This window comes from Pteropus alecto, unplaced genomic scaffold (assembly GCF_000325575.1).
Source record: "Pteropus alecto unplaced genomic scaffold, ASM32557v1 scaffold146, whole genome shotgun sequence".
NCBI lineage: Eukaryota > Metazoa > Chordata > Mammalia > Chiroptera > Pteropodidae > Pteropus > Pteropus alecto.
This window is the reverse complement of record NW_006442107.1, coordinates 5,839,222-5,855,134: the sequence shown is the minus strand read 5'-3', so window position 1 is coordinate 5,855,134 and position 15,913 is coordinate 5,839,222. Positions and strand designations below refer to the sequence as shown.

Below are 15,913 nucleotides of genomic sequence, written 5' to 3'. Positions count from 1 at the left end.
CCAGGTTCTGCCATGTGGGAAGTCCTGCCTTTACGGCAGATCCCTCAGTGATGCTGGTGTCAGAGGCCATGACGTGGTTCCGTCCGCTAAGCTCACCAGTTATGTGTCTGCACCATCCAGCCAGAGCCTTATATAGCAGGAACGCAATATAGCAGGATTCTGCAGTATTCAGAAACATAAAGAGGAACGGGTCTTATAAATAACTCCTGGCTAAAACGGAGCTGAAAATAAGGAGACAGAAGAGGAAGCAAACAGCTAAGCACTTATTAAGTCGATAACATTGGCTTAAAAACCTCAGTGCAAATGGCTGGTCTGGTTTATTTCCTTCTCATCAGAAGATCAAAAGCAGGATTGTACGTGGAGGCACCAAGACTGTGTGTGTGTGTGTGTGTGTGTGTGTGTGTGCGTGTGCGTGTGTGTGTGTGTCTGACGGTGTGTGTCTGAGGATGTGTGTGAAAGGGTGAGGCTCTCCTCAGCTGACAGTGTTTTGTCTTAGGTCTCACGGTGTCACTTAATGGACTCATTCAGTGTGACCTTGGTTGATAAGCCTCTGGACCTCTCTAATCCACTCTGTCTTGACGAGAAGCTCTGGCGTTTGGGTTGGCCTCTAAGCTCTGAGATTCCAGACAGCGAATCAGGGCTTGAGGGCTCAGCATAAAACTCAGGAACCCAAAAGCCTGAATTAAATTTCACCCATGTTCATATGTCCCATCTCCCTCTTTTCCATTCTTTATAGGGCATTCCTTTAGCTGTAACAAGGCTGCTACAGTTTGTGCTCTCTTGGATGCTAAAATTTAGTGGAAATGTGCTTTATTCACTTGCAGTCCCAGAGCCTGAATCTTAAAGTATGGCCCAGCAACATGCTACTGTGGGCAGGGCGGAGCCACAAGACCCAGGCTGAGGCCCAGGATGCCTAGCACAGAGCTGACTCTGCACCAGCCCCCATCCCTGCCTCTCGGCCCACAGGACCCGAGTACCAAGCTGAACTACCGAGGGAGTGGCAGCCTTTCATCCAGGGCCTCTCACTGCCCGGCCCCGCGCAGGAGAGAGAGGAGGAGGGCGGCTCTGGGTGCCGGGGGTGCCAGGCAGCCCTCGCCTCCTCAGCAGCAGCTGCAGGTGCCCGTGTGCACGCGGAGGATTCCACGGCTGTGCAGGTGCAGGAAGTTGAAGATCTCGGAGGGCATGGCGTGGAAGCCCGGGCGGGGCTTGACGTTGTCATAGTAGTGGTGGGTGATGTAGAGACCCGAGGGGTTCATGGGGAAGGCCCAGAAGCCGAACAGGTGCACCTCCTCGCAGAGCTCCAGCGCCGCGGTGGCCAGGATAAGGCCGGTGCTGATGCGCTTGGCGCGCACCCCCAGGCTGAGCCAGTAGCGTGACACGTTGACCAGGTACTGCGGGTGGAAGTAGTAGACGGCCTGCGGCGACTCGAAGTCGTCCAGCACGTACTTGACGCGGATGGACACGTCGGTGTTGCGCGTGTTGTAGAAGGCGGGCAGCAGCACGGATGCGTTCTCATACACCTGCAGCACGCGGTAGAAGGGCCGCCGCCACTTCTCCAGCTTGTGGAACCTGGGCGGGCGGGCGCAGAGGGAGAGGGTCGGCCGCCCACTCCCCGCAGCCCCAGCAATCTTGCTCCCTCCACCCCTGCACCCCGGAGTCTTTTCAAAGGACGGAGGGGACTCACAAGGCCATCCCTGCCTCCTTTTACCTCAGTCACCTCAGCAGATGAATGTCCAGCCTGCCTTGGAGACATTTATATTTTTGTAAGTGGCTGCAGGAAAGGACGCTGGACTGAAAGGGACAAATATCTAGTGTGTTACCAGCGGGGGCGCGGAGAGGGGGGGGTGGCAATGCTTAACGCAAACACATGAGGTTGGCCTGGTGGGCTCAGTGAGGGAGTGATGAGGAAGTGGAGGCTTTTCCTAGAGCCCTCGGGGCATTCACCTGTACTGTCTTCCCCAAGATCCCCAGTGAAGGACACCAAACCAGTGGCCTCTCAGCATTCCCCCCACTGCCCCTCACTCATCTTTCCTTTACATTAAACAGCCCTGGGGTTGGCTCATCTCCCATCCGTCTAGTGCCCCTTCACTCCGCTGTCAGTGTTCCTGGGCCTCTGGCCCTATTTAACAGCCCCTCTTACGTTTCATCTGACCTGGATGGTGTGACTATACCAGGGTTGGAGTTTTACACATTAACCGGCTCCCTTGAGGCCTCCCAGACATCCAGAGCCCAGGAGGGAGCCAGGTGGGGGGCTGAGATCTTTGCATGAGGCTTTCCCCCACCCCCACACCCCTGGTGTCACCTGGACACACTGCATAGGGAGCTGCTCTCTCCCATCACACTCTGAAAGCTCTCAGACTCATCCCTAGGTGAAGATAATCTAGACCAGTGCTGTCCAAATGAAGTATAATACAGGGCACATATGTAATCTTAAGTGTTATAGTAAGCACATTTAAATAAGTAGAAAAAAAATGGGTGCAATTAATTTTTATAATATATTTTATTTAGCCCGATATATCCAAAATGCTATCATTTCAATGTGTAATCATTATAAACATTTAATGAGACATGGTCCATCTTCTTATTCATATTAAGTCTTTGAAATCGGGTGTGTGTTTTACACTTACAGACAGTACATCTCAATCTAGACTAGCCACGTTTCAGTGCCCAGTAGCCACATGTGATTAATGGCTACCATATTGGACAGCACAGGTCTAGAAGGAGGGTCACTGACCTCTCTGTGATGATGCTGGGGTTCACGGTGACCACGTCTGTCTTCACCCCCACATCCATGGTATACTTCTCTGAGATTGGGGGTAGGTTGCACCTACAGAAGAGACCAGGCAGCCCAGAGGCGTGCAGTCAGTCATTCCAGATGGAGTTTGGGCAAGGGTTTGGGGAAGAAAGGGATGCTGATCACATGAGCAGAGGGGTGCAGAGGTGGCCAGCTGAGTGGAATCTTTGTGGCCTGGGCATGGAGGGGCCAATCTAACCCCTTCTCCCACCAACACTGAGCAGCCCGATAATTGCGAATCTAAGACCCACGAGAGCCCACTCCAGCCTCAACCCAAGTGTCTTTGCTTTAAGCTTTTATTTTCAACCTATCTTCTTTATCCAGGTCGAAGATGTAAGCGAGGGTACCCAAAGAGGTAAGACGGAGTGCTACATAAGGAAAAAGAAATACAAGGACCAGCCTCTAGCTTAGGTAAGCAAAGGTGAAGTTTATATGGGTGTCAGCCACAAGGCCAGCCTGGTTCCAAACAGTGCTTCTGGAAGAGGAGCACCCAACCAGGAAGCTGGCTGCCCAGATGGCCTCACCAACAGATCTGCATGGTCCCCATGAGTCCTCAGTGTCTTCACATCTGTTATGCCATTGGCTCCCATTCTGCAGATGTGGAGACGGAGAGGTTCGACCATGTGCCCAAAGGGACAGTGCTGGAGAGGGGAAGGGACAACCCAGAGCATGAGGTTCTGCAGGGGTGAGGAGTAGGGGATTAATCACTTACGGGGCAGCATTGGGGGAAGGGCACAAAGGGGGAGGGCCCTGGGGGCAGAAGCGGCAGGTGCGGACGAGGGGGATTCTTTTACCGGAAGACGAAGTCAGCGCTGTTGATCTCGCTCCCGCAGCGGCTGTTCTTTAGGATGCCTCCGTTGCCCACCACTGCACACTTCTTAAACTGGGACCGGTAATAGGGCATGTCCTGGGGAGACAGGAGCACAGCCTTCATCTGGCGCTCTCACCTCCGTACCCCCATCCGCCTCCACTCCTCACAGCCCCATGAGCTGCCCTTGTAGAAAATGTTAAGAGAAAACTGGTTATTCACTTTGCAGATGAGAAAAGAGGTCAAATGACTTGTCAGTTCCACAGGCAATTACGAATGAGCTGGGACCAGAAGCCAGGTCTCCACAGCCTTTTTCAATAAGTCCTGGGATGCTCCAGGTTTCCAAAGAGAAGGAAGGACTGGTTATGGCTAGCCCTGCTTGTCTTTGGCTTTCCCAGTGTTTAGAAGCTCAGCTTTTTTATGACTGGTAAGATAAATATTTTAATGATTAATGCAGGTGTTCTGTGGGATGACTGGCAGCAGAGATGGGGAGATCCACCCAGGGACCTTCAACTCAGAGAGAGGTACGGACTCTCCCTCTGCTCCACAAGGAGGACACAGGCCTGTGACAGAAAGATCATCCGAACTGGGACACATGTCAGTTCATGGCAACAGCAGGGACAAGAGACTGAGGGTGAGCAAGCAAGGCCACATCAGGGGAGCAGTGAGAGGCTGGGACACCTGGGCTCTCTGCAAAGAAAGAGCTCTGAACACAGGGGAGCCCTGGACTTCCCCTGAGTGATGATAACTTTCACAGAGTAAGCATCTCACAGTGCTTTGATCTTGTCATACCTCAGTTGGCAGGGTTACCTCGGTATGGACACTGGCTGCCCACAAAGACTCCCTGGGCATGCTTTCTAGGGGACCACAGGCAAGATGGCAGACAAAGCAAATAGTGGCCTGAGAGTTAGGAGACCTGGTTCCATTAGTCTCCACTCTAGGCCATAATTCCCTCATGGTTCACCTGAAGCACGTAGAACTGGGCAGGCACAGGGCAGGAAGACAGACCTGGAGTCAAGGGTAGGGTGACCGACTGTCCCAGTTTGCCCAGGACCAGAAGACTTTGCCCGGGATGTAGGACTTACATTTGGTCAAACCTGGAAAGTTTGGGCAAACCATGGGCAAACCAGGATTGGGCATTCTAGTCAAAAGCCCCAAGTTCAATCCTGGTTTTGCCCCATAATGAGGTGATGGAACCATGGGCAAGTTGTTTGAGCTCTCAGCGACTTCGTTTTGTAAATTTTACAAAATTTGTTACAAATTAAAGTGTTGTAGTTTATAAAATTAGGATGGCAACATGTATTTCATGTGATTCAATGAGATGATGTAAAGCAGTTTCTGAACTCAGGACTGTTGACATTTTGGACCAGACCACACCTTGTTGTGGGAGCTGACCTGTGCACTGTAGAATATTTAGCAGCATCCCTGGCCTCTCCCCACTAGATGTCAAGAGCATCCCCCAGTCATGACAATGAAAAATGTCTCCGGGCATCGTCAAATGTCCCCAAACTGCACCCAGGTTGAGAAACATGGATGTCAATGGAAAGCCTGCCCAGTGCAGGGCTCGGCCCAGAGGGGTCTCAGTGAGAGGACCAGGTCGTTATTACCAAAGGTCCCCTCCATCTCTGACACAAGGAGGCCGATGGGCAGCTAACCTCCCAGCACATACCAGCTGGCCGGCCCTGTAGGGGAACAGCCCTGGTCAGCACCTTGGGCTTCTGTTAGGACCAACTGCCAGATGGACATCAGGGAAAATCACATTACAATGGGATCACTGGGAATGAGGCTAAACCTAAAGGAGATGCTGCATCCTCATGGCCCCTACTCCCTGGAGCGAAAGGCCCAGGGGGCCAAGACGGGGAACAAGGATATCTCATGACCGGTGGGCAGAACCACACTGTTTGCCTGTTACTGGAGAAAGGGAAAAAGCAGTCATCTTTGGAGAAACCATCAAAGGCTTTTTACGTTCTATGTCAGTGTTTCTCAGACTGCTGTAAATCAAAAACTACCTGGAGGACTTTCTGAAAATATGAGTTCCTGGGGTCCCTCCCAGACCATGGAATCAGAATCTTCAGGGCAGGGGTAGAAGACTAAGAAGCTCCATTTTTTTACAAACTCAAAGAAATACTCACTTTTAGGGACGTTCAGGAAATACTTCTGTGTCACATGCTCTAGTTCAGGGGGTCTCAAATTATGGCCTGAGGGTCATATCTGACCTACCACCTGCTTCTGCATAGTCTGAAAGCTAAGAATGTATTCTATATTTTTTGATAGTTGGAAAAAATCAAAATGAGAATATTTTGTGACATGTAAAAATTATATAAAATTCAAACTTCCATGTCTAAGAGGAGCCGAAGCGTTGTTGGAATACAGCCACACTCATTTGTTTTCTCATGTTTACGGCTGCTTTTGCAAGAACGGTAAAGGTGAGTAGTTGTGACAGAGACCATATGGCCTGCAGAGCCTAAAATATTTACTCTCTGGCACTTCTCAGAGGACATTTGGCAATCCCTGCTTTAATTCTCTGGGCCTCAGTGGTCTATACCTGTGGCCCTTCTTGGGCCCATATGTCATAACCAAGCAGTGTGTCACCCACTGGCATTACCTGCATGAGATGCAAGTTTACCTGCTGTCAACCTCATGCTCCAAGCCTTGTAAGACCCACCTCGTAAAGATGGCTCACGCCCCATCGTCCTCCAACACTGTGATGTGGGAGGTACGTGGGATACCTCTCCACTTTCGGCTTCTCCCCGGTGCCCCTACAACAGCGACCTTATCAGTACACTCTGGCGTGATAACGGAACACAGGGAAACCCTGGGCTCTGTTTCGTTAGCACTCCCCCGAGAAGCAGGGAAGCCCAGACCCTCAAATTTCATGCAGAAAGACCTGAACATGCCCCCATTCAGCATTTCTACAAACAGGACCCACAGAGTCCTGCCTTGAGCCCGGCGCTCTCCAGGAGTTAGTTGTGAACAAGTCCCGTGGAACCTTCCTCTGCTTGAGAGGGCGACCGTCAGAATCTGGCCTTGGGGCCCCTTCTCTGAGAGCCTGATGCAGCACAGACCAAACCTGAGTGCATGCGCCTGAGCTCCGGTGATCTGTGTAGTCCACTCACACGGAGCCCTCGCTCTGTGACCAGGGAGCCACCGTGCCGGCCCTGGATGAAGAGCCTACCTCCAGATTCCTTATATGTGAAAAAATAAATAAATAAATGGTCTATCTTCTTTAAGTCTCTACTATTTTAGATTTCCTGTTATAAGCAGCTATCCTTAGTCTAACCCCCTGTGTTACAGACAGGGAGACTGAGACCTTGAAAAACAAATGACCACCTAAAGTCATCCAGTACCAGACCAATCTTTCAGTGCCTTGTTTTCTATTGGTTGGTGATTCCTGGTGCACACACAACTTTTGCATGGATGGTTTTGCTCTCGTGCCTCCCTCAGGTGGGGGACAAACGATTATCATTTGCCCAGATAGCTTCAGGATGTCTCCTACAGGCAATAAACCACCGAAATTTTACAACCACTTTCTTGCCAAAAGTCACTCAAATAATAGCCAGTTGATATTCATTGTGCCAGACAGAACCCCCAGGAACCCCAGAGGACGTTCTACAGAGCCTGAGAGGATGGCCAACCAGGGCGAGGACAAATTAGTGCAGAGGGCACAGCAGAGCAGTGCCAACCACACAGGCATGGCCACAGAGGGCCAGGACGGTCAGCTCCCTGCCCCCGCTGACTGCACTGGCTCCCGAAGGCCATTGCCCCACCCTCACCGCTCCGCCCAAAGAGGCACCTTGGGAAACATGCGGAAGATCTCTTGGTTGATGTGGTAGATGCCGCTGGTGTCCACCTCGTACTTGAGCTTTGTCCCCAGGGGAGTGTTCTTCTGGGTAGTAAAGAGGAAGGAAGGGGCATTGCAGCACCTGGACAGAGTGGACCTGCCGGGCAGGAGAGAGACAGGAGAGACCGGTGACATGGGACAGAGCAAGCCTCCTGAAGAACAGAGGGGTCATGGAGTTAAGACCCGTCAGGGAGACATTTTCTCTCACCTGCCCCTTCCCACCCCACATGTTTGCTCACTCTGTCCCCTTCCCCTTCAATACTCCTCCCAATGCCAAGGCCTTTTAGGGTCCGGCCAGTTTTCTTTCCATGAACTCCTAGTTTCCCTTTCCCCACTGACTGCGCTGGCCTCTGAACCGGGTCCCACCCACTTCATCATCTGCCAACTCCCTCCCTACTTGAATGAAAGGCCCTTGATGGCAGGGACCCTGTCTCTCCAGATCCTGCACAACGTCACTCACATAGGTGTTCTACCACCAGGCACCTGCCAATTACGAGATGAGTCATTCATCTGAGCTTTCATCAAGATCCACTAAGCATTCTGCTACTTCCTGGAAGCACGTTATCTATCCAGCCTTCATGGAAACCCAGGATGCGGAGCTCTTCCTCGGGCTCTTGGCCCCCATACTGGACTCTAGACAAGGTGTTTACTCTGTCTCATGGGGGTCCAAAAAGCCAAAACACACATGAAACAGAAATGTGCCATGTCAATCATTCAGAAACCGTCTTAGAAACAGGAAAGAGTCAGAAATTTGGGATGGCAGGTTGACATTGAATGACTTCCTGCAGAAAGTGGAAAATGGCTTCGAAAACAAGTTTTCAGGTATTCGTTACTTAAAAAGAGAGAGAAATCCCTGCAGTTTTCACTCACAAAAGCATTCAAACATGAGCTCCAGAAGGGTTAAAGCCGAAATGATGCAAGCGGGCTTAAAACAAACACCCTCAGAGGGAGAATGTGGCTGACGAGGCCAGCTTGGGAGTCAGCCAGGCCAGAGAAGCCTGGTTTTTCTCTTCCCTGCAGCTGGCGTCCCACCGTCAGTACATTCTCCCAGGCATGCTGGTGAGGCGTGGCAATGGGGTCAGATACTGGGCACATCTCGCTCCCCCTGCCCTGGGGACCCACAGCCCGCTGCCCTGGCTGCAGAGAGGCTGGGCTGTACAAAAGATGCAAATTGCCACTTTCCCACATCCAGGATTTGGGGCTCGCTATGACCCACTTTCTCCCAAAACAGTGGCTATGGGCTGAGTACACCCTGGTCTTTTTCCCCCAACACTGGCTCCAGGCAAAGTCACGTCCAGCCTCCAGATGGCCACGGGAGAAATGGAACACTTTCTCCAAGGAGTCCAGACGATGACCACTAACTAAAATTGAGGAGGAGCTGTCCAGAAAGTCACACCCTAGGTCTAGGATGGAAACTTGGCTTGCCAACCTGGTGTCAAGAAGCCTGGGTTCTCATTTCTGCTCAGTCCCCACCAGCTGTGGGGCTTCAGGCAGGTCTCTTCCCCTCCCTGGGCCTCAGTTTCCTCATTTGTGAGTACAGGGCTGGCTCTTCTGAAACTCTGACGTTCTGGGGCTCTAGGTTGCCAAAGCCAGGAAGGTTATACAAATACTTTTTTTTTATAACTTTATCTCTTATAGGGACTTCACTGAGGAGCTCAGCTGGCTGCTGGTTACTGAGAACATTCTTTCTTAAGGAGGGTTGGGTTTCAGAATGTGATTGAGGCTTCCCCAAGGGAAGGCCAGAAGCCTGGCCAAGCAGGGGCCAGAGGTCAGCATGAAAAACCAGTATCTGGCCTGCATAGATTGCTGGCCCAACTCATGAGTGACTGATGTATAAACCAGAATACCAATGTGTCTACTCATAAGCAGTAGCATGAAGGAAGGCTTCTGTTACAGGATTCTTTTCCTGTGACTGGAATGCTCATGCTTGTCTTCTAGCGCATGCTCTCCACCCTGCTCCACTGCACCAAGGTCTTGGGAACCTGAATTAAGAATTTCATCGTTGTTCAATGAGTTCGAAACAAGAGCAAAGGGCAACGACTGACCAGACTTGAAGGTTTTTCCGTTTAGAGCATGGCAAGACCTGATGTCACCTCCCTTTCCCATACCTAAAACCACTTCCCCGCCCACCCTCACTGCAGAAGGGTCTCAGGTCCCCCAGAGCCTCCCCTCTGGAGAGGGCTGGCTGATCCCTGCTGAAGGCTCCCACGCTTCTCTCCGTTTTTCTTCTGCCACATCTTCTTTCTGTTGCTTCATTATTTCCTCAGACACGTGCATCCCACTGATGAGGCTTCTCAGACTGGACAGCATCCTTTTGCACCTCGCCAGCCGTGTCCTGCCAATTGTTTATCAGCCACACTCTCAGCACGTGCAGGTCTCACCCACCCATGCAGTCCCCACAGTAACACTTCTTTCTGAGGGGTGGCTTTGGGGCAGCACTTGGAGCCTAGACTTTGGACCTGCTCCCCTCTCTTCCTGTGTTTGGCTCAAGTTCATGTTCTACTATAATATGTGGGTCCCTGCAAACTACTGCTGGGCCTTAGCTGGGTTTCCACGGTCTCACAGAGGCCTCTGGTTCGAGACTGCAGGCACCTGTGCTTCAAGGGTCATCACTTTAAACACCCACATTTTTTAAATGTGCCACTTAAAACTACTACCCAGTCTCGAGATGGCCTGGAGTTGCAGCAAACTGGAACTAATGACTTATAAAGAAAATACAAAATACTTAGTGTAATTTGCTTTTCACGGCTTCCCATGCAGGATTCCTTCATGCTGATCACTCCTCAGTACATTTAAACTATGACCTGAGTTGTCAAAATCCAGTTTATTCAACACACACGCTCAGGATCCTATCAATTCTATTTAATAAGTTCTACCAACACTAACATAATACCATAATACTCATAGAATTTTAAAGATGGAGAGGACCCTACAGTTCAACATTAATCAAAAAGAATGTTTGGATATTGCTAGTTGCTTAGCTCTCAAAGACAGAAGAGCTTTAAGATATAGCTCTTGCCTCACTGGGAGCTTATAATCTGTCAGTTTTGGTTAGAGAGCAATTAAAAAATAATCGACAGCAGGGCTCAAACATCCAGTATAGTCTGTAAGAAGCAAAGAGCTCCAGGATGGAGGGGCCTGCTGAGTTGGAACAGCTGTCCCCGAGTGGGGAGGGGCCTGGGGTGAGGCCACGGAAGATGCTTCATGTGCCTAATGTGCCTCCAGGCCTGCTGGAGACCTCCTGCCACCCGCTTCACTGTTGAGTCCCAGTTAACCTCAGCTGTACTGGAGACGATACCGCTGACCTTGCAGGGCCGCTGCAAGGACTCAGAGTGAGAACGTGGAGAACAGCACCCAGCAGGTGCCTGCCTCAGCCCACGTACGGAGCCAGAACCTCCCCACTGCCTGGACTCCAAAGTCTCATCAGGGCTAGCTCCAGGGAGATGTCCCTGGAGCTGGGCCTTGTAGGACAAGGAGGATCCGAAGAGGTGGCAGGAGGAGAACCACCCAAGCAGAAGGGCCGGGCAGGACAGACGAGTCATAGGTACTTGAACTGGTTGGCTTCAGAGATGTTCATTGCCCATTTGCACATCTGCAGGCTCCTCCACCGGTCGAAGAGCTCCGACTGCTTCACCCTTGGGGAGTGGAGAACAGAGAGTCTGTGAAAGGGCCAGGCTGGACAAAGTGCCGTCATTCCCAAACATGCTCCCTTCCTGCTCCCCCACATGCCAAGTCCTGGGCTGGTTGTTCATATTAACCGTATATTCTTATTTTGGATGTTCTCGATGCTCTGGCACCTGGGGCCTTGCTAATTCCTAGAGATAGCAAACAACGCTCCTGGAAGCACAGGTTTCACGTGCACACCAGCCAACCCAGAGCCAATACTCTCACCCAATTCCTTTATAAACTGAGCCACCAGCCCCTGCCCTAATCACCCCAGGGCCAGCTATTAGACCACTGGGGGCAGTCCCTATGCTGCAGAGCCCACCGGAATTACTCAGGCTAGCCAACCTGAAACCTGCCTGCCCCACTTTGCCCATTCCTCCTTATGAAAATCACAACAAAGGCTCTCGCCCAGGTTATCCCCTGACCCCCTCTGCCTCCTACCAACCCTGATATCTCCTCATGTTCCTTCTGTTTCCAGGGATCTAGAAGAGCTTCTTCCTTCATGACAGTCATTTTAGATACTGAGTATCTTATCTTATCTGATTACCTTACCTGGGTACATTTTAAAACACTTTTCCTCACATGCCCACCCCAAGGACCTACCAGTTGTCCCAGGAACATCTGTCTATAAAGGGGGTGAGACCACTTCCCTAAGGGGATGTCTGTACATCACCCACACTGGGCTCAGCACACAGTAGGGCTCACGACAAGGGCATTCCTTTTCTTTTTCCTTTCCAAGGGCAGATCACAATTTCCAGATGACAGAAAGGAAGCGATAAGAAGCCTGAGATGTGCTCCTTTTGTCTGAACAACCATCTGCTAGGCTTCACGCCAGTTGGTTTTTGAACATCTCAGCTTGTGATACTCTGGAAAGGAAATGTCTAAATCACATGGGAGTCTCCCTTCGACTGAAACCAGCAGAAAAGGCTGGATCATAGGACCCTTTTCCCATTGAGCATTGCATCAGACTGCCTCAGAAACACTGGTAAACTCTAGACAAATCTTAGGTTCCTTAAAGGAGAGCCACAACCTCTCTCCTGTCCACCCACAATCCCCATTCCAGGGTGAGGCAGCTGTTCAAGGTCACTGGGCTGTGGACCAGTTCAGAAGCTGGCTGGTCTCAGGTGCGGTACAGAAGCAGCTCTTTAAAGGTCATTCTGTTTTGGTCATGAATGCGGAAGTAACCAGCCCCCAGGAGCCAAGTGTTATCAAAAAGCTACCGTGGTTATTACTCTGAGGTCCGCCGAAGGGCTCAAGGGACCCCATGAGACCTCTGAATCACAGGCAAAACCCCTATCCACCCATGTGCTCATCTTGGGGAGAATCTGAAGTTTTCATCGGCTTCCCAAAGGGGTCCATGATTCCAAAAAAAAAGGGCAAATACTTAACCATAAGGTACTGAACAGGTTCATTTTACAGAGCTGTGTCCCTTTGTTTAATTGGAGGAGGAAATAGTTGTTCCTAAACAGGGCAAGCCTCACCTACTGAGGGAATATACAACTGGCGTGATTGCAGGAAAAGTCATACAGGATAGCGACTAAGTACGCATACTTGGGAAGCAGAGGGGGACTTGGGCCTCAGACGCAGTTCAGATATCTCCTAACTATGGGACCTGCGTGGCAGCTTCAAAGAGCTGGGAGGAGCCCCTCCTCTCATCCTGACTCTTCCTTCCGGCTTTTTCAAACCTCGCACAGTAGCTCTCACCTCTCAGGCTCATGTGACATCAGGAGAGGTGTCATTATACAGAGATGCCCTGGCTCAATCACTGCTTCCCTCCCCCTCTTCCTGCAACCTACAGGTCCCTAGAGCAGCCCCCTGCACTGCTAATGCCTCACAGCCAGGGCCACAATGCAGGTCGGGGTCCCAAGTTCAACTGTTGCCAATATTTGAGTCCCACTCTCTGTGCTCCCAATGCCCTTATCATCACAGGGTTGGAGCCTGAACACACAGCCTTGAATCCTGGCTCCACCCCCAACTAGCAACATGACCTCGGGTAAGTCATTTAATCCCTCTGAGACTCAGCTGCTTTATCTGTTAAATGGATATAATAACCTCTGCCCTGGTGATCTCAAAGGTCACCAGAAAGATCAAATGAGATATGTGTAAAAATACTTTATAAATTGCTTTACAGATGCACAGATCATCTTCACTTTAAAGATGAAGTGTTGAGCCCAGGCACTTACTTCCTTTCTCCCAAGACATCACTAACATTCCAGAAGACGAATTAGAAAGGTATAAACCTACCAGATGAATAGAATGCTGGGGACGGGGGACTTTCAGTGGAAGAGAGATTTCAGCAAGTATGTGGAAGGAGACGGGAGGGCATAAGGAGTGAAGGCACAGCCTAGAGATAGAGCTGGTCCACGTGGAAAATTTTAAAGGAGGGTGGAAGGTGAGGAAGGGACTTGGTGTCAAAATGAGGACCATTTGCTAGTTCATATCCAGAACCAGCAAACCCACCTCCATGGCAGCCAACTATTTAATGTCCAGCAGAGGTGGGGAAGAAGGATTGAATCAGACTGTCTGTCAGTTCCTGCCTAAAAAAAAAAAAATTGTCATTCCCAGTGAAAAGATCTGGGCATTCTAGCAGCAAACGGGACAGCAGCATATTGAACAACTACCCCCAAAGAAAGCCTGCTCCCAGACTCAGAGTTTCTATCAGTTTTGTATTGTTTAAATTTAAATATAAATAGATAACCAAGGATCACCTGGTCAACCTGAAGGAAACAGACCAAGATAAACCATCAGATAAAATGACCACAGAGAATTTAGCCCATGAAATCCAAAATACTAATTCAAAAAGACATATGCTCATTGTAGCATTATTTATAATAGCCAAGATATGGAAGTAACCTAAGTGTCTATTAATAAACAAATGGATATAGAAGATGTAGTACAATATGCAATGGAATATTACTCAGCCATAAAAAAAGAATAAAATCTTACCTTTTGTGACCACATGGATGGACCTAGAAGATGTTATGCTAGTGAAATAAGGCAGATAGAGAAAGACAATACCATATGATTTCCTTATGTGGAATCTAAAAATTAAAATAATCAAACAAACAAAATAGAAACAAACTCATAGATATAGAGAATAAATCAGTGGTTGCCAGATGGGAGGAGGGTTAGGGGATGAGTGAAAAAAGTAAAAGGGATTAAGAAGTACAAATTGCCAATTAATAAAATAAAAAGTCACAGGAATGTAAAGTACAGCACAGTGAATATAATCAATAGCATTATAATAACTATGTAAGGTGTCAGATGGGTGCTAGACTTATTGGGGTGATCACTGAGTGATGTATCTAAATGTCTAATCTCTATATTGTACACCTAAGACTAAAATTGTATGCCAACTGAATTGAAAAATAAATTTAGAAAAAATATTTGATTTTTTGGTATGGTATGATTATGGGTATTATCTTTCTGTTTTTGTTTTCATTATTTATCCTATACTACTTTTTGTCATAAATTTCTCCAAAATATAAGCCCGTATATCCAATTAAACTATTTCATATTGATCACTCTGTGTGCCTACACACAAAATAAATAAATAAATTTAAAATACTCATTTTAAAAAATGACCAAAGAGAAGACTACTAGAGGAAAAAATAGAACTTAAAAATATTCTACTAATGTCTCCAGAGATATTCAAGAAGTTGTGACATCCTTAAAATAATAACAGACTGCTCTGAGAACAAAGAAAGAGCTCTTGAGAAAAAAGTGCATTAGCGGAGCTAGAACATAAAGTCAAGGAATTTTCTCAGAAAGAAGAAGCAAACGGCAAAAAAAAAAATTGCAAAAGATGAGATTAAAATATATGAGTGCTAGAGGAGCTATCGATAAAATCCAATATACGACTCAGAGGTAACAGAAAAGGAAGCAGAGAAAAATGGAGAGGAGGAAAGATATTTAAGAGAAAGTTCAAGAGTTTAGACATGAACCCAGATGAAGACGTCCCATTGGATGTGCATCCTGAGGCACACGACTGGGACATTTCAGAACTGTCATGATCTGAAAAGACTCAAGGAAGAAGGCAGGTGACCTCCAAAGGAACGACCAGTGTCAGGCCCATATGGCCTTGGCCACTAGAAGGTGAAGGAGAAGGTCTTCAGCATTCAGGGGGAAAAGACTTCTGCTTAACATACTGACCCCACCAAACCAACAATCAAGTACAAGGGAAGAATTAAAGTCACGTAGACACAGAATGACTCAAAACTTTACCTCCCACCCATCATTTTTAGGGAGAAGGAAGATGGGTGGAAGCAAAATGAATAGACCAAGAAAGAAGCAGCTATGGGTTCTAAGCCAAGGTGAACCCGACCTAAATAGGCAGAGGAGGAAGTCCCAGGGCAATGGCATGTGACCTACAGGAGGGCAGCCTGTCCAGGTGGGAACAAGAGGTTGAAGGGAAACCCTGAGGGAGTGCCTGGTTGATGGAGAGGCAGGAAAAACATAAATAGGGCATAATAGAAACAAAGAGTTCAAGGGAGAAAAGACGAGTAGAAGCTCCAGAAAAAAAAAGGAGAGGGGGTGGAAATGTACAAGAAAGGGAGGTGGAATCACTATTGTCTGATCTTCAAATTTTAGAGTCAACCTATAAAGAAAACCTGAAAAAAGGCTTGCTATGGCTACAAATAGGATATACCTGTTACCAGCTTTGACATTTTAAAGATAAATTCATGGATGATTGAAGCCAGAGGCTGGAACTGAAAAGTAGGGGTAATTTTAATAGTCAATATTTGGTAGAATAAGAAATAGGTTACTTAAGCAATCTATAAACAGAAGAATTAAAACAGCAATA

The 15,913-nt window shown here is 48.7% G+C and overlaps 1 protein-coding gene across 6 annotated transcripts in view; it reads right to left on the bottom strand.

Annotated features, from left to right (window-relative positions):
- Positions 1 to 285: 285 nt before the first annotated feature.
- ST8SIA5 (ST8 alpha-N-acetyl-neuraminide alpha-2,8-sialyltransferase 5) overlaps positions 286 to 15,913 on the bottom strand; it is a 42,912-nt gene continuing 27,284 nt past the window's right edge. For 4 of the 6 annotated variants that reach the window (XM_025038644.1, XM_006919928.3, XM_006919929.3 and 1 more), the window contains 5 exons: positions 10,992 to 11,078; positions 7,396 to 7,540; positions 3,589 to 3,701; positions 2,735 to 2,827; positions 286 to 1,569 (listed from right to left, as the gene is read on the bottom strand). In XM_025038644.1, coding sequence (XP_024894412.1) covers positions 1,101 to 1,569; positions 2,735 to 2,827; positions 3,589 to 3,701; positions 7,396 to 7,540; positions 10,992 to 11,078 — 907 coding nt within the window. In that variant the 3' untranslated portion in view covers positions 286 to 1,100. Of the gene's footprint in view, positions 1,570 to 2,734; positions 2,828 to 3,588; positions 3,702 to 7,395; positions 7,541 to 10,991; positions 11,079 to 13,569; positions 13,647 to 15,913 lie in introns of all 6 variants that reach the window. The other 2 variants (XM_025038645.1, XM_025038646.1) reach the window with 1 other exon arrangement.